This window comes from Hirundo rustica, chromosome 18 (genome assembly GCF_015227805.2).
Source record: "Hirundo rustica isolate bHirRus1 chromosome 18, bHirRus1.pri.v3, whole genome shotgun sequence".
NCBI lineage: Eukaryota > Metazoa > Chordata > Aves > Passeriformes > Hirundinidae > Hirundo > Hirundo rustica.
In genome coordinates, this window is record NC_053467.1 from 5,373,889 (window position 1) to 5,396,106 (window position 22,218).

At 50.0% G+C, this 22,218-nt stretch overlaps 1 protein-coding gene across 16 annotated transcripts in view; it reads left to right on the plus strand.

The window, feature by feature from the left end:
* CACNA1G (calcium voltage-gated channel subunit alpha1 G) overlaps window positions 1-22,218 on the plus strand; it is a 142,555-nt gene that overhangs the window by 27,201 nt on the left and 93,136 nt on the right. For all 16 annotated transcript variants that reach the window (XM_040081343.2, XM_040081353.2, XM_040081354.2 and 13 more), the window contains exons 2-3: window positions 17,267-17,378; window positions 17,875-18,008. In XM_040081343.2, coding sequence (XP_039937277.1) covers window positions 17,267-17,378; window positions 17,875-18,008 — 246 coding nt within the window. The remainder of the gene's footprint in view (window positions 1-17,266; window positions 17,379-17,874; window positions 18,009-22,218) is intronic.

The following is a 22,218-nucleotide window of genomic DNA, read 5'->3' on the forward strand; positions in this document are numbered from 1 at the left end:
TTCAAGGGAAGGAAAAGTCAGACAAGAACTTTTAAACATTTTATAAAAATATCCACATGTGCTCAGCGCAAAAATCACCGTCTTTACCTAATTTAGAAAATTACTTTATATGGAGAAAGATTTAACACTGCTCCATGGAGGGAAAGAATAATGAATACGTCTGCACCAAATCGCGCTGTCATCTGAAGATCTCGAAGTGCTTTCGAAAGGGTTGGAGAGAAATAATTGTTCTTCCCTTTCCTGGTTTTAGAAATTGAGACATGGGATGAGAAAGCCTGGAAAGTGCAACTTTCCTGACTAATTTTAGCTATTTGAAGTCCAGATCTAAGTACCTAAATAAATGACCTGATTTTAATAGACTGCTGGTCAAGTCTCCAGGGTGAAACCTGGAACAAGTCAGGCTTTGTAGGTCTGCAAAAGTGGCCTGGGTCTGGAGAGAGAGCCTCCTTCCCTTAATTTGGCACTGTGACCACAAGCCTTGCTCAGATTTTGGATAAGGTGAAACTAATGAGAAGGAATCTATATGAATTTCTTTGAACTTAAGAGAAAAATAGAAAATTTCTGTTTGGAGCAGCCTTGCTGTAGTGATGTGAGTTCAGATCTTTTGGTGGCTCTTGGAGACAGGGGCTGGATCCCTCTGGGACTGCGAAACAAAAGCAATCCAGGCTTTTCAGCCAGGTTATCACACCCCAACCTCTGAAATTTATTTAGTAATAAATAGTGCAGATGGTGAAGGAAAAGAAGGAAATGAGTGTACTATCCTGAGCAGCTGAGCTGCTCACGGTGTGGGGAATTGCACAGGGATGCAATGCATGGACCATTTCGCACCGCTGCAGTGGTGGTGGGGTCAAGGCTGCTGGTCTCAGCTCCCATCCTGCTCCTGCTGCCCAAATATAACCCAAAATCCCTTGAAAAAAAAAGTGATCTCTCTTTCCCAGCTGAGCAATGTGCTGGGTCTCCAGGGTCAATCTCACCAGGAATAAGCAGTGAAATGCTTGCAGAAGTGGAGCTTTGAATTAGGTGGGCTTAGCTAGGATCCTAAAGCTGAACAGGTTGAACCTGAGGACAAATGGGAGCTGGTGGGTTGTGCTGGGAAGTGCGACCTGTTGCCAAAATGCCTGCCCAAGCTGGGAAGATGCTTCCCACAGCTTGTGGTGCAGGGGCAGTGGAGATCCTTGGGGAGATGCTGACTGGGTGGTGATGTGAGAAGAGGACAAAATACCTGTCTTTGTGTTTTGCGTCCTTGGACAGCCCTGAGCTAGCTTGTGCACCTCTCTGTGTGCAAGAACAAATTATAATTTAATTATGTGTCTACAACACCAACTCCTTCTTTGTGATCAAAGTCTGTCTGGTGAGTGAGAATTGTAATAAATATTTCCTATGACCAAGGGCTGGTGTCAGCTCCTGCACTTGCATCTTCTCCTCTGCATGCCACAGCTTGCTTTATTTTTGTTTTGTCCTCCTATGAAATCACCTTCCTCTGAAGAGGGGTAGTTGTACTGGGCATGGCCAGGACTGTCAGGTGCCCCTGAGACTCCTCCATCCCAAACCTGCATTGCTTCAGGATGAGGCTCACAGTGTGACAGGCAGGGCTCAAGCACGAACCCAGCTCCTCTGGTCACTGCTGGTGCTGGCAGATTCCTGCCTGATTGCCCCTGCCAGAGCCCTGGGGACCCACGATGCAGGACAATATTTGTCCTCAGCAAGAGCAAGGCGCTGGGCACCCAGCAGCACTGGCAGGGGAAAGGCAGCCAGGCTTTGGCATTTTGCTTTCTACTTGCTGTCTGATGGTCCCATGCATGATTTTCTGCTCCCTCCCCATTTTGTTCAGTCTGGACATGATCCTTTGTGCCACAGGACCATGGGCATTGCCAGCAGGGCCGCCTGGCTCTCTTGGTGCTTAGTGGGAAGCAATGCCTCTTTGCAGGTGGCTACTCTTGTGGGAAACCCACCTGCCTTTGCTTTCTTGTCATTCAGAAATATTTCTTGCTCAGAGTCCCTGAAATGCACCTGCTGGCACTGAGGGCAAGAGGAACTGTGGCTGTGGCACAGATTTCCCGCAGATCAGGGGAAAATGAATTAGGACATACAGAAGTCCCCTTGATCAGGACAGTAACCTCTAATCCAGCTCAGTTCTCCTTATTTACAGTTGCCAAGAGGGAAGGCAGAAGAAAAGCAGCCTGGCAAGATGCACAGAGCTGATCTCCTTCCTCTCAGCTGCTTTGCTCTCACTAATGTATTTGCTGGCAGCGCTTGCTGTCCCCGGAGCATTTTGAGCTCGGTCAGAACAACTGTTCACAGCCAAAACAGAAGTGTCAGAGCAGGCAGAGGGCTGGGAATGGCTGGGGGGTGATTGGAGCCCCCAGCCCCTCAGTATGGCGTGCTTGTGGGGAAATGAAGTGCTGAGCCCTTACATGTCCCCTCCTCAGCGGGCAGAGATAGAGATGCAGCAGGGAAACCTTGCAGCCCCTGACTGCAGCAAGGTCCCTCAGCACCTGCAGGGTATTTCAGCTGAGGGAAGGGGCTGGGTCCTGGGGCAGTTTCCTGAGGCCATTCTGCTTGAAAGTTCTCCATGAGAAGCCCCAGGGCTGCATTTCTCTAGCTCAGCACTCAGTAAGAAGAATAGAGACCTCCAAGAGTACTGCCCTGTACCGGGACACGAGGAGGGACGGAGTCCTGAGGGAATCGATTTGGTTGCGCTTTGCAGTGTTACAGAGATCAAAATCTCCCCCAAAATTTCCTTCACTGTAAAATGAGGCATTTGATACCCCAGGCTGCAAGCACGTGCTTTTCTCCTGAGCATCCCCGGACCTGAGCTGGACTGAGACAGCGGCATTCCGGCACCCATTGCGGAATATTCCAGCATTTTTAGTATGGCCTGGTGCAACCACTGTGCTTGTTACGGGCAAAAGCAATGAGAATTTTATGAGGTGTAAATGGATTGTGCCTGAAAGCATCCATGTCCCACTCGGCTCCATGCATGCACATACTTCTGCACCTCCTCTCCTCAGCCAAATATCTTGTCTCCTTGCAGGCTTAGAGAAAAGATAAATATTAGCTCTTTGAGATGCTCTGATCTGAGTCTCTGTCAGTGTTGCTGTTGTTGTGGTTAAAAAAACGCTTCTTCTGGCTGCAAAATTCATCAGGGTCCAGTCTCTGGAAAGGGAGGGAAACCAGAGCAGCTGTTAATGAGGGAGCAGTAATATCTAAAGCTCATTTCAAAGCAATAATGGGATTAGAAAGGAGACAAACATACATTGGTCCCGTGCTTGATGGCTTTATTTTTGGCTTTTTTGTTGCTTTTCACTTTATTAATTAGAACATCCATTTTGCATTAGAGGGCAGATGATGAAATCACATGGGATCAGAGAGAGGTACCAGTGATGGGCTGAGATGGGGAAGTTTGAGCTTTCTTGGCCATTTCAGAGAGTTTTCACCACAGAGGGCAGGAGTTAGAAGCGCACAGGGAGCAGGAGTGGACAATGAGGCTGTGATGGAGAGGGAGACAGGACAGCAAAGGGCAGGAGCTGAAGACTACAGCCTCTTTAGTGACTCTTGTAATATCTTATTAATGGAAGAGAAACTGCAATTTTTATTTTGTGGAAATTCTTTTGTTCCACATTAAATTTTAAAGCTCTTTGCTCCCATTACAGCCTCCTGCCAGAGCATGCTGCTGGCTGGGAGGAGCTGCCCTTTGAAAGGTTTTGGGAGAGCCCATGTTTGTGTCTGGGCTGGCGGAGCAGGGCAGGAGTACAGGGTCCTTCCCTGGGGCTGTCACCCCAACCCCCCTGTCACACCTGCTGAGTGTCACCCAGAGTCTGGGGTGGGGATGTGGAAGGTGCCAGGGGTGGGATGTGGTGAGCTTCATGCCCTTAGTAGGTGCAGGGGCTTGAGGAGGGCTTGCCTACACCCGGAGCTCTTTTTAATTAACTCCATGTGAAGGGACACGCGGATCCTGAAACGGAAACAAGGCACCCTTATTCCCCACTAAGCTTGTCAGCACATGGAGTCAATCCATAGCAGCTCATCAGGAGTTGTGTGCTGGCTGCAGATGCCGCCTAAGGATGAGTCACATGCAGAGAGGGGGGCAATATAAAAAGAAAAGGGGAAAGAAATCTGAGGTTTGAGTCCAGACCTGGACTTAGGAGTGCCCTTTGTGTTCCTGGTGTGCCAAACCAAAGGGCTAGCTTTGAGCTGTGTCCTCTCCCCTGCCTGCTAATCCTTGTGGGTGGTTGGAGCAGAATTTTTCACCTTGATCCCATGATTATATGCTGGGCTGTGAGTGCCTGAATATCAGGACTCTTTGTGGCTTTTAGCTGGTTGTGGGTTAGTCCTCACTGAGCACCAAAGCAAGTGGTGCTGGCCTTGGGCACCCAGTGAGGAGGCAATTGAATGGGCTGGGACTGAACATCTCCAAGGATATTTTGGAATACCAAAGGTCATCCTTGTTGCTTTTCCTAAGCTAAAATGAGAAATGTTTGGGTGATGTGCAGGAGATTGGGAACCTGGGGAGTTGCATATATTTTTCATGAAGATTTTTGGGAGATCAAAAGCAATAGAAACTATTTGGGTTAAGTTTCCTGAAGTGACCAATTGCCTTAAGTGAGGCTTATCCAGAGCAGCCTGGGGCTGTTCCAGGACACAGCAGTGTGCAGGGCCAGATCCAGCTGCAGAAGCAGGGTCTAGTAAAGGTTTTGGAGAGCAAAGGATGACTTGCCTCTTAAAGGGGGCTGAGTGCCAAGAATGTTTCTCACCTCTGTCCCAGCCCAGCAGTTGCTGATGAGGGTCAGGACATCTCACTGAAGGTACCCACTCCCCTCTGGCAGGATAAAGACCCCCAAAGTAACAATTTCTACCTAAATGTGCTCAATCTGACCTTGTTCATAGCTGTCTCAGTAAAGATGAGCTGCAGAAGGGATGTGGAAATGGAGCTTCTACAGCTGCCAGGGTCTCTCTGCCTGATTTCTCTCCAACACCAAGAAGCTCCCAGGCCAGTGGGCACCCAGCAGGTGCTGGGACTTATTCTCAGGAATGAATGAATGAAATAAATCCATTATAAATACCAGGTTTTGACACAGATGACAGGCTTTAGGAGGTGGCAGTGGCTCAGACTCTGCTCTCCCTTTGTAGAGGTTTGACTCTGTGACACCACACTGTCAGTGCTGCCAGCACAGGAGGAGCCATAGGGGTCGGAGCTGGTCCCTGGCTGCTGCCAGAACCGTTTCAAGGCACTACAGATGATTTGCCATCCTCTCACTGAGCTTCCTGGCTATTGTTAGCTGCTGTTGAAGCCTGACGCTAATTAAATAGGGTATTTTGTGTTTAATAAATTCCCACTTAAGTCATGCCAGCAGGAGGGCACTGGCAAGATCCCTGCCAGTGCCACTGTGGGGTGGCAGCACTGGAATGGTTCTCCCTGACAGTCTTCTGCACCCCTCAGCCCTGTGGGTGCTACCCCACATGAGTGCATATCCCTGCCCCCTGGCAAGCTTGTCTACCCGAACCTCGGGAAGAAAAGCCCCCTCACTGTGGTGGCCATCCTTGGGATACCCAGAGGGATCTTCAAATGCTGGGAGCAGGATGAGCATCCCTGCTGCCATGTCCCATCTTGTCCCCTTTCCTGCCACTCTAGGCAGCCAGCCCTGTGCTCACCCCACTCCCTGTCTGTTCCCACTTCCCATCTTTGCAAGGAGACATCAACACGCTGTCATGAAGCTGACAGCATCAAACTGGTGTGATGCCCCAAACCGCCGGGAAGCTTTGGAGCACTGCCTGTGACTGCTGGGAAGGTGGGAAGCTGCCCCCACTGCCAGCCAGGCTTTGTCCTTCTCCTTGGCTTTCCTTGCCTTGAGGGGAGGCTGCACTGGTCTGTTTCCCCTGGGAATACCAGAATCTCACTTGGGCTACCACTAGCAGCAAGCAGGTTACTGGGGGGGAATTGCAGGAGTAGAGGACGTGGTTGACTCTGTGCCCCTCTCTGGCTGCTGTCCTTGCCTGGGATGAGGAAACCAGGGGCAGTGGCATCCCTGCAAGCAAATTCCATAGGATGTACTTTAACTTTTACAAAATAGCTGCTTTTGTCATCTTTTCTAATACTTGAAATATTTAATCCTACATCTGTCATGCAAACCCTGCAGTGAAGCCCCTGCTGCTTCTTGGGGCAGTACACCTTCCCTCCACGTCTACCTTTGTTTTTTGGGCAGTGGAGTGTGGCATGTATAGGACATCACATCTGAGTGCAGGCCAAGGTTTGGGCTGGAGCATGGGGGGTGAATCCTGCTTTTATGCTGGTCTTGCCCTGTTTGCCCTGGCTGCAGCGATGTGGGGGTGTGAGACTGGGAGGTGTTTGGGGGTGGCATCCCCTGTGTCCATGCCAGTGCCACAGCAGAGCTTGGCTCCCATACTGAGCACCATCCAAACCCTGTTTTCCTTCTTCTTCCTTCCTCTACCACCTCCCTTCTCCTCTGCCAGTGAGATGCTAATGCATGAGTTCCTGCCATGGCTTTACCTGCAGTGTTCAGTTAGACCAAACACCCAGCCCTGCTGAGCCCCCTAACCTGCACCAGCCCCCGCTGCCCACAGTGGCTTAGCCCTGCAGAGAGCAGCTTCCTGCTCCTGGTTGTTCCACATAAGCCTGGGATGGATCTTAGTCACCGCAGGATTTTGACATTGTGTTGGGATATTTCCATTCCCACAGATGAGTGTTCGTTGTAGACACCTCAAAAACTGAGTCAGGTGGACTAGCATCTCCCAGTGCAGTCACAGACTGGCTGCAGCCTCTTCCATGCAGGGGAAAAGGCAGGGATTGTGAGCGGGGGTAGCCTTTGACCTCCACATCCCCACCTGAAGAATGTCCTCCCTGCCACTCATCACCATTGTGAAAGCTTTGTGTTGCTTTCACTGAAAACTGCTATTTTTCTTATTTTTATTGATCGTAGACTTCAAAATCCAAAGTGTGTAAGATGGTTCCAGTCTAATTAGTACTTAACCTGCAACAAAATATTGTATTTTACATTGATTTTTTTTTTTTTTTTTTAAAAGAAAGGAAACATTGGCTCAGTTTCTAAATGAAACACTTTAGCAAGGCATTTGGAAAATCATCTTCATGTTCAGACTTTGTAAACGTAATCTCTTTAATATTCTTTTTCCTGCAACTTGCAGCCGGGTAAGAAAACATACACAAAAATTGGTGGGTGGTTTGAGTCGCCCCAAGGCTGTATTTCTCCAGCAACATTCTGAACCAAAACTTGTACCCAGCATCAGCTAATGCCAACCAGTAAGCGGGAAGGGCTTGGCTCTCCCCTGGTCAGGCACAGCTCCCAGGGAAAGGTTTCCTCAGATGCTCTCCCTCACCTACCCTTCCAATCACAGCGTCAGCCATTGCCCTCAGGAGCTCCTGGGGACCCCCCAGGCCAGTGTCCCCAGGTCAGGGCAGCAGTGAAAGGGAAAAGAGAAGGTGTGGGGCCATGGGGGTCTGTGTCCCTCAACTCTGCTTTAAGCCATTTGGACCCTTCAGAAGTGATGATAAAGGACCCTCAGCCCTTCTGCCCTGGCTCGTTCCATAGTCTTAAATTTATTCTGGGTTTCTCCTTGGATTTCTCCTCTGAGCTTTTTGTAAGCTTTGGCCAGGTTTCCTCAGGGACTTTGAGCTTGTACCCTTTTGCAATCAAAATAGTGTTCTGGGGACACGAAGGGCACAGCTGCAGCAGATGTGGCCAAGAGCTGGATGCTTTTGGCTCCTCTTGGAGCCACTGCAGCCAGGACTCTGCCTCTCCTCCTGTCTCCCTTTTTCCTCCCCCAAGTCCCACACTACCCATTTGGGGAGTGCAAATGGACAAACCCCAGAGCCTGAGCTTTTCTAGGGGTCTTGGAAGGTGTTTGCTTCAGTGCAATGGACATATTTCCCTGCTTGGTGAAAGGGTGTATGGAAGACGTTGTGGAAAGTCCCCATTCCTATTTGCCTTTTGGGACTTCTTGGTGATGACTGTGGGTCTGGTAGTGTGGGGTCTGTTGGTGAGGGCTGTGCTCTGCTTCAGAGTGGGATGCTCTGCCTTTCTAGGAGGGTTCCCTCCCAGCCTCCTACCCTGTGCCATGATTTCCCTGTCTCACGGTCTGCACATAAGCATCCCTTGCCCAGTCTCTGGATGAATGGGAATGGGCTGAGTGGAAGGCTGGGGCAGGGTAGAAACAGGTCATGTGTCTGGGATGTAAAATGGGGTTGTTTATCTTGCTCACCAAGAACTCATCCTCCAAGATTTCCCCTGGCCCTCAGTCAGCTGAGGGAATTCCCTCTCCCTCTGCCCAAGATCCAGCTGGGATTGCTGCAGGGAACATGCAGACAAGCTGTAATTACTGTCTCTCCTCATGTTCACCAGGTTTTGTGGTCCTCACTCAGTGTTATCCTACCATCCACTGGTCTGGGTAATTAGGGTTGTGCTGGATTAATCAGCAGAGGTGGTGGTGATCCTGCAGTCCTATCCCATCTCCTGCACTGCCCCGATGACATTCTCTGCCCTGGAGGGATCTTTCATGCACTTACTTTGTGTATATTTAATAGGCTGGGATTTGGTTTGAGCTCATGTGGGATTTTGGGGGCTCAGAGGGCTGCATCCTCCAGTGAGATGTGGCTGTGGAGGTCTGTGGAGAGAGGCAGAGACCCTGTTTCACCTGTGACAGGCAGGGTGCTGATCTTCACAGGGAATACTTCAACTCCACAAGGAATATTTTGGCTCTGCAGGTGTGGGCACAGAGTTTTACTGGCCAAGAAGGGTTAACTCAGTGTTGGTGGGAGCAGAGAGTGAGCTTGTCAGGGATCATAAGGGAAGCAGAGGAGCTGCCAGGACAATTAGCACAGGCTTGTTCTCCCAGGCACGTCCCTGGGATGCAGTGGGACTGTAATCAGCCTGTCACTTCCCTGGCTTTATTAATACATTGATTTTTGGAGGTTTTGGCTCTGTGTATTGTGGTGCCTGCCAGCCAAGCTTCTGTGGGAAAGTGGGGGTTCAAGGTGGCATGTCTATGGGCATGGCAATGCCTCATTTTGGAAGCTGTTCAGGCTTCTTCCTTGGGGACTGATGGCAGAGGAGGAGAGACATCCCCTCCATCTGTGTGCTGCCCTAGGAAGGCATTTAAATCACAGGTTTGCAAAAACAAGGAAATATGTCTGATTTGCTCAGGTTTTGAAGCCTGTAGGAGCTTCCTGACTATGATCCCTTCCCCACTTCAGGCAAGTCTGACTCAGAGGGGATCTCCTTCCCTGGCCAGGGAGCCAGGCACTGTCAGCTAGTGCCTCCATCCTGGGGCTGCGGCAGCAGCAAGGATCAGGCTGTGCTCCTGCAGCTTCCAGTGAGTGCAGGTGGGAGTTTCTGTTCCCAGGGTCAGTACCTTGTATCTCATCTACCCTCTGCTCCAGCAGCAGAGGATGAGAGGTGCTCTTCAAGGAAATACATCAATATTAAAATATAAATAATAAACATAGATTAAAAAATTATATGGATATATATGCTTGGGACTTGTTTTATCCTCATCCATCTTTCCATGAGTCTGGGAACTCCTCTTCTCTATCCTGTCATTCTTTCCCCCTCTAGTGTGAACTAGTCTGACCAGCACAACCTCCTTGGCACAGCAGCCCTGATGCCACACGTGTGGCAATGCAGAGCCATCCCTTCAATTCCTTCATTTCACCAACTGTTACATAAATCCGCTTTTATACTGAACTTGTGGACGTCACTGGAGCTCTGTCCATACCCATAACATCATTGTTTCCATGGGAACCAGCATACTTCCAAGGGGGAAAAAGTAGAAGGAGACTAAAAAAAGGACAAAGAAAGAACAAAATAAGACAAATATGTGACATATCCCAACTATGTGTTGGTGTAGGATGTTACAAAGATTTCACTGCAACTTGTTTAGGAAGCCTTGCATAACAGTTTTTGTCTTGAATGTAGCAGCAAGCACAATCATGGACGGCAGGAACTTAATAGTATCCCAGATACCCGGAGTCACTTAGTGAAGAAGAGATGCCTCTGGCAGCTCTGCACAAGGTGTCACTTTGTGTGAGCAGCACGGCAAGATGCGTGTGCCCATGCTGCAGCATTTCCCTGGGTTTCCTTGGGTTTTCCTCCGTCCTGGAGCTTGACTGGGGCTGTATATTGTGAGGGTGCTGGCTGTTGTGGATGTGTCCTGGAGAGCAACTGGCACTGCTGAGCTTTAGGGCCAGTGCTATTAAGGGACGTTTACAGTGAGTGAGTTTAAATATCTATATTTGGGGGTTTAGTGTCCATCCACTGTGCACTTTATAATGCATGGTGAGGGAAAAGGTCTTAAATAAGTTACTGAGCTTCAGCAATGGCTTTGGCATATTGAGAGAATTTTAACTGGTAGCCTCATTCTCCCTGTGGAAGTCCTGGCCATTAGGAAGGATTTTACAGTTCATGACAACATCTTTTTTAATGCCTTGTGTGAGTTGCTGGAAGGGGGCCCATCCTCTGGCTCTGGAAGTGATGGCTGGTGTGGAGGCTGAGCTGGGAGCTGGGAAGGACAGGTCTGGGAAAAGGATGGGGACATGCTCCCGCCTCTGCAGCCCTGCCCTGGTGGGGTGAATGGGAGGAGCGCCTGTCTCTGAGTCACCCAGATGTTAGTTGAAGGTGCCAAACTGTTGGGAGAGGGAGTTTGGGGGAAGCTGAAGCTTCTGTGGAGCTTGGTTTGGGCGAGCAAGGCTTCACCTTCTTCTCTTCTGCTCTTCTCTCCAGGAGATGCAGGGCAGTGGGAGTTGGGGTCCCAGTACATGGCTTCGGCTGGTGAAAGAGCTGGTGAATTCCATGGGGCTCCCACCTGACCCATCCTGCTGGACCAGGGCTGGGGCCATGCACTGACCCTTTGCACCCATCCATTTTGGGCTGTTCTTTTGGTCACTGCTCTTGGTGCTGAGACAGGCATGAGGAGGAGGGAAGAACTGGCATGAGAAGCCAAAATAAATTTAGCCCCAAGTGCTCTTGCTTGACATTTAATGACTTTACATTATACTATATTTATTTTATTAAAGCACCCATCCTTGCAGATGCTAGTCCCAGGCTCAGGTTGCCAGCAGCCAAGCCCTCCCAGCTCAGGAGTTAATTGCAAGCGATATGTAGAGCTTTTCTTAAAAGCTCCAGCTCCTGAAGTTTGGAGATTATGCAAGTCACTCAGCTTGCAGGATTTTTTTATCTTCTTTTTTTTTTTTTTTTTTTTTTTTTCCTCTCTTTAAGCAATAAGATTTTAAACCCTTTTGGTTGCTGGAAAAAAGCCGTCAAAGTAGAAATCTAAAAGGTTACCAGGAAACAACACCAAAACTGTAAGACAAATAAGAACCTCATCAGGGTTTCAATTATTTTTTTATACCGAACAACCTTTTTTGTCACTCTTCATTCCCTCTAAATACGGCATCATTCTTTGCCTCATCACCTGGGTGGCTGAAGAGGGCTCCTCCACACTGCTGAGCAAATCCTACCTCTCCCTTCAGAGGCGGCTGCATCTCACAAGCAGAGGAGAGCATCTCTGTCTTCAGCTGACAGTGCTGACCTAAGTCTTTGGGAGAAGAATGATAAGAAGATTGCTCCCTGAAATCCCCATTTTCCTCCACTTTTGGGCTTTATAATCCCTTTTTATGTGTTATGGGGCCACTGGGGACTCCGTGGTCCCGCTAGGATGGGAGCAGAGTGCTGCCTTTCATGGCAGAGGGAAGCAGCCAGCAGTGCAAGCCTTTGAACATCTGCAAGCCAAAATGAATTAGAGATGACATTTCCAAAAACACTGCCATGAATAATCACCCTGTTTTGGTTTCCAGGTTTAATTGTGAAGCTGCATGAATTAAAAGAACCTCCTGGGTCTGTCTGCGCTGTGAGGGAAGTGGGTTCGAAGAGCTGCAGAGCAGTGATGAGGCAGGGATGCTCCTGCCTGGCTTTTTCCTGGCTCAGATCCTGTCGATGGGTATATGCCAGTCTCAGTGGGGTCATGCCAGCTCCTGGTATGCCCTCAGCCTGCCAGCTGTAGAGACCCAGGATGGTGCAGACAGCCACGCGGTGGAAATGGAAACACTCTGAGCAGTGCTTGAATTTTTAAACCCCTTTGTGCAGCCCCACTGGAGGAGCCTCTCAGCTTTGCTTTCCAGGAATGCCCTGGCGATGGGACTTGCCTGGCACAGATCCCTGCGGACCGCAGGGCAGGAGGCAAGTGCTCCATCACACGTGTGCCACGATCGTACTGGGGCTGCCATGTCTGCAGTTATCCGTCCTGCCAGGGACAAGCACGTTTGCTGCTGCTGTGGTGCTGTGATGCTGCAGGAAGGTCTGTAAACCTGCAGCATCTTCCCTGCTTTATCCTGTGTTTGTGGTCCTCAGAGGGACAGGTGGGAGCAGGCCTGAAAAAGCATCTGGGAGGGCAAAGCTGTAGGGTAGAGACCATGTTACAATTATACGGGGGGCAGATCCCTGCCAGTGCTTGGCTTCAGGTCAGGGAAGTAGATTCACTGGGTAGAGGTCCTTAGAGAGCGCCTCTGGCATTGCTGCGTCCATGGAGGTGGAAATGCTTCCTGCAAATGCTGACAGCAAAATAGAAAGGCTGGTCTTGCTTTTGAAAGAATATGGTAGGAAAAAAAAAAATCTAATTAAATGTCCAGGATTGTGATGGGAATCCTGTAACCTTTAACTGGGCATGACATGAAGAGCCTTTTCCTGTTAGCTTGGTGCAGTCAGAGGCAAAGCTAGGAAGAGGTTATTATTTCCATCTGTGAGGCAGATTAATTCTGAGGACTTTTAACTTCCTTTGCAAATGGCCTAAATTAATGTTTTAGGATTTTAGTCCCTGCCTTCTCCCACCCCCCCCAAAGGCCAGGCCCTGGAAGTGCCATTATGCTCCTGTCAAAGGGGCTATTTCTGGAATTGATCATATGAATGAAGCCTAAAACTCCACTCTCATTAACGTCTGCAGCTTATCCCGGTGTCACTCCTAAGCTGGTGGGACTTGGTGACACTGCAGGGGAAGGCTGTCATTTCAACCCAATTTTCACATCACATTTGCACAAAAATTTCCAGGCCTTGCCAGTGCTTTCCACGCATTTGTCAAATCCCAGCCACTGTCCCAGTGAGCGACAGCTTCGCCTGTCACAGAAGCAATGGCTGTGGGTGCTGACGGCGGACTTGCCCGTGGATGTGTTCCCTGGGTCCAAAAGACGACTCCTTGCCCTAAAAAACAGGCAGCAGAGAGAGCCCAGTGTCCCCTGTCTGGATCCAGGGGGTTTTCTACATTCCTCTGGTTGAGTTTCAGTGCGTGGTACAAACCTGCAGCCCCTGGTGCTGCCGGGCTTCGCCCCTTCCCCAGGGAGCCCAGCTGCCATGAGGCTGCCTGTGCTGGGCGCGGAACGGGAGGGCGGAGGGCTGTCCCACCCCACTGCCCAGCAACCCGGGACGGCAGCACCTGTCCTGGAGCCACTGCTTCTCAGGAGAGCGGGACGAGGGCTCAGGGAGGGAGAGAGGGATGCGTGGAAAGAGGAGAAGGGGAATGGTGAGAGCTAACTGGGAATAGCAAAGGAAGAAAGGAATATTAATGCCATAGAGGAGCGTGTGTCCCTGTAGGGCATCGCCAAACACTCCCCTCCATTCTCGGTTCGGTCAGTGGCACTTCCCCCAGGGAAAGGGACGCCCATCACTGGGGCACAGTGGTGCTTGCTCTCTTCACACCCACGCCAAAGAGCCCACCAGAAACAGTGCAAGTGCTCTGCCTCCTTGGAGAGCCCGGACTGCAGCTGGACAGGGCATCTCACCTGGTTACTACTGCCATCGGGCAACAGATCCCAATTTAATTCACTCACTGGTGAATTTGATCCAAACTTCTGCAACCAAATCATAGCAAGCATAATGCAATATCTTTCTCTTTTAATTATATTAGGCTGGGTAGTGTTGGCTAATTGAATCTGGGACTCTTGCCTTTTAATTACAAAAGGTCACGTGCTCTGGAGTGCGGGCAGGTGGCACTGGGAGCTGGGTGGTGGGAAGGGGCTGAGGACTCCTGCTCTGTGAAAGGGCTCCTTTCATAACAAGTGAGTGACTTCTGGACATTTTTCTTCTTTTTTATTTTTTGTTCTCTGTATCTTAAGAATTTTAAGAGTCACGTTACAACAGAAGTGTTACTGTGAATTTCTGTGTGGCAGAAACAGATTTTTTTTTTAGTTGAAAAGGATCCGTGAGGATTTTGGCTGCCCGCCTTGTCGGTAAAAATGTGGATTTTTAAGAATACGCTGGGATTAACTGGTGACCCTTAAAAGTAGTGACTTTCTGACACCTGTGGGGTGGATGGGGTGATCACCTGCTGTGTGGACACGAACCCCATTATTAATCCTTTTTCTTATATCAGCCCTACTTGCTGTGAGGAGGAGGCAGGACCCTATAGGCCAGCTCTGCTCCCAGCAAATACTTATCTGATGCAGTGAGGCTTGTGGGCTCAGCTCGATGCTGGGGTGGTGGCAATGCCACCTCTGCCCCTCCTTTCAAGTATTCTCCTCCTCATCTGAACTGCTGTCCAGGGACAAACACTGTCTCTGGTGCTTCCCCAAAGCCCCTTTGCCCCTTCCCTGCCTGCACTGCAGCAGTGAGAGGCATTCAAAAATGCACCTTCTGCTTTTGCTAATTGAAGTGTTTCCCTTTGTCAGCCTCTCTGCTCAAAGGAGGGTCGGTACAAAGCCATAGCCAGCAGCACTTTGTGTGCCTCTGAAAATCCCATTAGCAGAAGAAAGAGCTCGAATTTTCATTCAGCTAGGAAAAAAAAAAAAAAATCAACCAAAAAACCACACCCCTTCTGATCTATCAGCTGCACATTAACAAACTGCCCTCAGCACTGCTGGGATGCCTGTCCCAGGAATATTTAATCAGGGTGAAGTGTTATATTGGACTGAAAATATGTGCTTCAGGGAGCAATGTGCTGATAAGTGGTCTGCAGTTAAATTTGGGGTAAAAAAACTCTGCCATCAGCAAATAAGCACCTCTCTTGCTCCCTGGGTCCCCCTCCCTCTCCAGGCTGTTTTTGTGCTGGCAGATGTTTGTTGCCTACAAGACAGGTTGGGATGTGGGGAGGGCAGCCCTGAGAGGGAGGGACAGGATAGTTTGGGGGAACCTGTGCCATAGCCATACCATAGGGTGGGAAGCATGGGGGCAGCCATGGCTGTGCCAAGATGGGAGATGCTGGCCTTGGGGCAGCAAGTCTTTGGGTAGATAGGGGCTGCTGGCTGCACCACGGGGACTCTCTTGGGGGTACAGATGTGGTGCTGGTCCCCAAATCTCCCTGCTAGCCACAGCTGGTGCCCTATGTGCAGCAGGTTGTGGCATCTTGCGGGGCTGCGCTCTCCTGGCTTCCCTCCACTAACAATCAGTCACTGGTACTAGTGCCAGCACTGTAATAAGTATTGAGGGACATCTGAGGCTTTGCAGACCGTGGCATGCCAGGGAAGGACAGGGAGGGTGTATTTGGTGCCATCTTGTGCTCTTCCATTTCAGCCCTTGCTCATCCATCTGTGCTGGACATGGGGCTGTGGTGAGCTTGGCTCTGCTCAGCTGTCCTGGGTGATCATTAGGGCTTGGACAGGGAGGAGGTGAGATCACAGTGGCTCCAAGCTGATGCCCACCATGGTTGTATGCCCATCTCTGTTTGCCCAGGAGTTTGCAGACTCCAACTAACATCAGCAGCTGTTCACTGGGGCAAAAGCACCCCCAGCTGGGATGGAGAGTCGCATCCAGTGAAAGCTCTTGTCCACTGCCACAGAAGAATTTGAATGGATCTTTGACTGTCTGGGGACGTGTCCATCTGTCTCCACATATTCTGACCCAACCAACCTGGCTGTCCTGGGACTTCCTCACTTCCCTGCTGCATATCTTACACAGTCTGTGTAGGAGGCATTCCTTCTATCACCCCCTTGGGATCATACAGGGTGTTGTTTAATTCTTTATGTTCCCAAGGCTTTGCAGTTCCTTCCTGGCAGAGCCCTGGACACAGCTGATTCTGCTGGCGGATTTTCCCAGCCCCTCCAAGCTGGGGATTCCCTTCAGTAGCTGCCCCCTCTTCTGGCTGCCCTCCACAGAACTATATTTAGGCTAAATATCCCAGCCATAGTCCCAACCTGTCAGCTGGAATGTCTGTCCCAATATCCTGTAAACATTTCTCCCGATTAAAAGATCCAGATTGCTGACAACCAAACCGTGACTCAGCCCCATGTGGTTTTCCAGGAATTCGCCCAGGATGGGTGGCGGGAGCTGCCAGCCCCAGCCCCGTGTGCTCAGTGGGGAGGCACCTGCTGATTCATCCTCACCTTCCCCTTCCCCAGGCAGATAACGCTACAGCACGGGCTCCTCAACACCACCCGCTGCTGTGTTGCAGTGAAAACTCTTGTCTGACAAGGGCCATGCTTATTTTCCTGGAGCATGGAAGCTGCTGCTGGCACTCAGGCAGGAGCATGGCCCTGCTGCCTGTGGGTTCTGGCAGTCGAGAGGGTGTTTTTCATGCTAGGCAGGAAGATGACCCCAGCACCACATTGAACCTGGGCCTGGATTTCCCATCTCTGTGCTCCTGGAAATGCTCCCAAAAGGATGCAGGAATTGGGTACCAGGTTTGAACCATCCCTGTGGGGATATGCTGCAGCAGCACACTTTATTCTGCCCCAAAAGTGCACCCAATATCTGTCCCAGCAGCTCAGCTCTTTAAAAATTGCTCCTAGAGGCAGGAGGCAGGGTAGGAAATGGACTCTGCTGGTCCTCACTTAAAGGCTTTTAGGCAGTTCATTAATGGTTTTGGCAGTTTTAATTTGGATTGGGAATGAACGTTGAAGCAGTGGCTTCAGGGAAACACCCCTGGGACAAGGTGTGACATGGTTAATAGAAATTGTAATGTTAAAGTGCTTTTCCGTAAAATGCCAGGAGAGGAAATTAATGGTCTGGGGTTTTTTAACTTTTTTTCTAAAAGTTGATATTGCTTATTTAATTAAATGTTTTAATCCATCACATCAGCACTCAGCACTCTTGCCATGCAACTTCCATTTTAGAGTGGTTTTCACATCAGCTGTAGCCACTGATGGCAGCATGGAGAGAACACGTGCAGATACCTAAACATGTAAACCCAGATAGTGCCTAACGTAGGGAAACTGCTCTGCTCTGGGCCTTAAAGACCAGGAAAACTGTTCCAATTCAGTTGTGGCTTCTTGTAGATGCACCTCTGGGTCTGTTGCCTCCTTGACAGCTGTGTGCAGGTGGTTTGAGAGGGTCAGCATGCTGGTGATCCTGCTCAACTGTGTGACGCTGGGCATGTTCCACCCATGCGAGGACATCGCCTGCGACTCGTCACGCTGCAGGATCCTCCAGGTAAGGCCCCAGCACTGCTGGAAGCTCAACAGCAGCCTCAGGATGATGTGGAGAGGGAAAGACTGAGCTGGCTCCAGCCATGGTAGTGTTGTGTCCCAGGATGGCAGGTCCTGCCTGCACTGTCTGTCCTGTCTGCACTTGGAAAATGCTAGTTTTGGTGCTCGGATGAGAACACACAGTGCCATCAGGCAAAGCCCCTGCCAGGCTGTGCCAGCCCCAGCCTAGCCAAGCCTTTCTTGGAGTGCTTGGGGAAGGCAAACCATCTAGTGGTCAGTGAAAGCAAAGCCCAAAATATATTTGTCCCATTATCCTGGTACTGTGGGTGCTGTTGAATCATCTGGGCTGGGGAAAACACAGGGCTGCTCTCATCAGAGCTTCTTCCCAGGGATTTAGCTTTTAGAGATGCAAGAGGAGACCTTGCTGGACTCAAGTTTCTAATTCCCTCCCTTGGTGCAAGTGTGCAGGAGCATCCCTCCTCCCATCCTTTCTTTTGCAGAGCTTTGATGACTTCATCTTTGCCTTCTTTGCTGTGGAAATGATCGTCAAAATGATCGCGCTGGGGATTTTTGGGAAGAAATGCTACCTGGGAGACACATGGAACCGCCTGGACTTCTTCATTGTCATTGCAGGGTAGGTCTGGGGAGGCAGGTCCCCTTCTTCCCAAGTCTCTCTGTTGTTATTTATGGCTCTGCTTGGCATGCACTGGATTTGGGGGAGCAGTTGGCTTGCAGCAGTGAAGGCTGGGGGCTGGCTGGTGTTGGTGCAATTGGTGTTGTCCAGCCCAGCTTCCCAGCAGGGATCACTCCCGAGCTGCCGCTGCCCCTCTGGTGTTCTCAGTAGCTTGAGGGAGAGCTGATGCTCAGGGCAGGGTGACAAAAGTTGTTTGTGGTGGATTTTGACCAGCCCATGCCCTGGGGCTCCTTTGCTGGGCACTGGGCTTGGCTCTCTTCCCTCCAGCCCACCGGAGGTTTCAGTTTCCATGGTTGGAGTGGGCAGCTAGGAGCATGGAGGGCGGTGCCAGGAAGGATGTGAAACATCCACGATTGCCCCTTTTTTTTTTTTTTTTTTTTTTTTTTTCTTGAGGGAAAGTGATCAAGTTTGCCTTTCTGAGTGTTTTCCTTTCAGAAGCACCTGGTTTGAATTAAAGGCTCTTCCAGCATCTGAGAGTCTCCTGTTGGAGGCTGGAAATAGACATGAAAAGTCCTTGGCCACTAGCCAGAGCTGAGTTTCTTTGACACATGAATCTTTTGCTGGCCCTGGCTTCCCCTCCCTGTCCCAAGAGCCCCAAGACTTTTGGGGAAACAGGGAGGATTTTCCTCTTTTGATAGAGCTAGGGATCAAATTTACTAGATTTTCTTGGAAAGAAGCAGAGACCCCTCCCAGCTCATTTGGCTGGCATGGATTTGGTGTGGCCCAAGAGGGGGCAACACCTTAATGAGTTTTACTGGAGGGCCTCACAGGGACATGGCCCGTGCCTCTGCTAGTCAGCTGGGAGAAGTAAAATGGAGGTGCCAGGTCTCCCAGTGCATCCTTGGCTGAAAAATTCATTGCTGCAGAGGTGAAAAGATGCTATGAGCTTCAGACTCAGGAGCTCTCACTGTAGCCATAAACCTGTCTTCCTGTGGCAGGAAGCCACAACTTCCTACTTTCCAGCCCCACCAGCCTCTGGCTGCTCAGTTTAGGAGAAGGCTCAGGGTTTCCTCCTGAAATGTCAAAGCAATGTTAGGGACAGCAGTGATGGGATGCTGGACAAGAGGGAACCACAGTCCAGTCGGGTCTGGTAGGGTTGTAGACACCAGCAGCACATCCAAGGGCTGGAGCTTGCTAAGCTACCTTTATTTCTTCTCTTTTATCATGTCTTATACTGGAATTAATTGTGATGAAGAACCCAACCCAAACAAGGCCAAACATCCCATCTGGGGAAGCATGGCCACAGATGCTGGGCTGTTCTCAACTCCACTGTGCCAAGGTGCTGCCACCTTGCCCTCCCAGCCTGGTCCTGCCTTTGCCTGTCAATCTTGCAAAGCCTTTGGAGCCAGACTTATCCCTGATGTCCTTATGTGGGGACCCCACCACGATAGGACCTCACTCTAAAGGGACAGCAGCAGGGACCATCCTTATTCTTATGCCAAAATATCACACTTCTCTTTGCTTAAGCAAAGAAATTTCTGCATGCCTGCTGTACCTGGCCAGGTGTTTGGTATCTGAGGTTATCTCCTTCCTGGGCAGAGCCACATCATGGCACAGATGCCCCTGTGCAGCAGCTGCTCCCCCATCCCCAACATGCAGAGACTTTTTTGGTGCCAAGGTTTTTTGCAGCATGGCAGCCTGACCATCTTGTGCCTTCTGCCAGGTCAGCCTTGCCTCTCACTTAGTGATGGCTCTTTCCTTCATGTGCATGAACTGTTCCCATCTGGGCCCTGTCAAAACCAATTCAGCTGGCAAATGATCAATCTGGATTTAAATACCAAGCAGAGCCTCTCCTCCTCCAGCACTGGCTTTCTCTGTTCCCTTCTGTGCCCTTGTGCTCTCCTCCAATCCCAGCCCATCCATCCTGGAGGGCTGCATGGTACTCAGAGCATTGCTGCAATCCTGGAGGGCCTGCTGAGTGCCAGGGAAAGCCAAAGGGGCTGCAGGAATGGGCTCCTGCTGTGGCAGAGAAAGCAAGAAAGGACCCAAGCCCTTAGCTGACCTAAGAGATAGGTAAAAAAGCACCGTAAGGGATAAGGGATAAAAGTGCTGCAGGGTCAAATCCCAACGAGACAGAGCCCTTAGAGCAGCTCTTTGGTTCCCAGATGGGGCAAACTACTGCAATGAGCACTCAGCCCATGGTGCTCGCAGCAGAGAACAGGAACAAGGGCTGAGAGGAGCTCTGCGTGGAGGAATCCTGCATCTGAGCAGGTGTCAGAAAAGAGGCCAGAGCCAAACTGGGGCCCTGGAGTATGTGTGCCAGGGCAATCCTCAAAACCTGGCTGGGTTTGCTTAGATACCAGATAAAGTGTGTCATGTTTATAGAGAGGTCTCACGTAAGGGCCTCAACCAGCTTCCCCAGTGAAAGGCCAGGGGAGCAGACTGGGGTTTCCATGTGGTCCTGGTGACCACAATGAGGCAACTTCACATTTTTCCTCTGTCCTTTCTGTATGAGACATGGGAGGAGAGAAGCAGCAGCAGAGTGTGAGCTCCCCAGCACACAGCAGGAGCCTGAGCCCCAGCTCCCCTGCTTTCCCTGCCTTCTCATGGGCTGCAGAGAGTGATGTCAGGGGAGAGGAGAGGCAGAAAACTGTATCTGTTGGGGCATCAGGTGGAGAAAGCACATCATACTAGGGCTGAACACTCCCACAGGCGCAGCATCCGTGAAAATCCCTCCCGGCCACCACCAGTTTAGACGAGACTTCAACCCACACTACCCTCCCCACCGCCACCGCCAAAAAAAAAAAAAAAAGTTGCAACTTGTAGCATTTCATCTTCCCCATTCTCTGAGAGCTTTCTAGTCCTGACAGAAGTTGTCATTGTGGAGAAGCCTTTTTGTGTATTTTTGCCACAAATCTGCCTTTTGAAGGTCTGGGAGAGCCTCTTGGATGCTGTCCTTGCTCCTGCTGGCCACTTCTGTGGAATGCCATTAAGTGCTTCTCATCTCTGTTAAACTGTCCAGACCAATCTCATGAACTCATGGAGAGTAAATGACTTCTTTGTGACAATGTAATGCAATTAGTGCTAATTGTAGAGTGTGTAATGTCTGCAACACATCTCTGTAATTACAGTAAAACTTGCTGGAGCTGAGAATAATGCTGTATTATCAAAATTCTGCTTAGGGAAACATGGCTTTGGCTGTAGGTTACAGAGTTGCATGGGGAAAAAGGGGAGGGAAAAAAAAAGTGATGAATGGCATAATTATGTTGCATTATTTTTAGAGGAGGGGATTTGGGGAGTTTGCTTGCGAGAGCAACTTTGAAGGTTAACAGGCATTGCAAACAGCTCTTGCTCTTTAAAGATGATTCAATATCATTTTGACATCTCCCAGCTAAGACACAGATGTACTGAGATGGATGCTTGTTTGCATCCCAAAATACGCAGAAGTGGTTTCAGTTTAATTCTGACTGGGGATTGGGCTGGTGAGCCAGAGCTGTGGGATGGGGATGTGCCCTGGCTTGGTGTTTCCCAGGCCACTGTAGGACCCAGCATCCACTATGTTCCCAGCAGGGCACAGGAACACCTTCTCTGCTCAGCCTGTGGGAAGAGGGTAGCCACAGACTGAGATCTCCCTTCTGTTCAGCTGGAGCCAGCCCTAGCCCCACACTTTGCAGCAGTCCCAGCAGCTTGCAGGAACACAGCTTGTTCTGGCTTTGTTCGGATAAGGACTTCCATGAACCTCTGCATCTGTGTAGATTGAAATCTGCTTTAAGCCACCTTCATAAAAAAACCCCATGGTGTGATTTTGGAGTTATCCTGTGCAAGGCCAGGAGCTAGGCTTTGAACTTTGTGGTTCCCTTCCAGCTCAGGAGATTTTATGATTTTATTCTATTATTCTGACCCCAAAACAACAAAAATCCCTAGTGGTTTATTGTTTTCCTGTGAGAGAGCTTTACACCAGGGGATAATTTGGAGCTGTAAGAGCTCATGGGGTTCCTCCTTGCCTTCCTGTGCCCACATTCTGCTCCTCACCAAGCAGGGTATCCTCCCCTGTTTGAGCTGTGTGGGTCTGTGGTTACTCCAGGCTCAGTCAGTTGTTTGGCCAAGACTGAGGAGCCCTGTTTGTGCTTTGCTCACTGTAATGATAACGAGCCTCTTCAAAGACTTTGTAGGAAAGCTAAACACTTCTGGAATATTTTGCTTACGATTG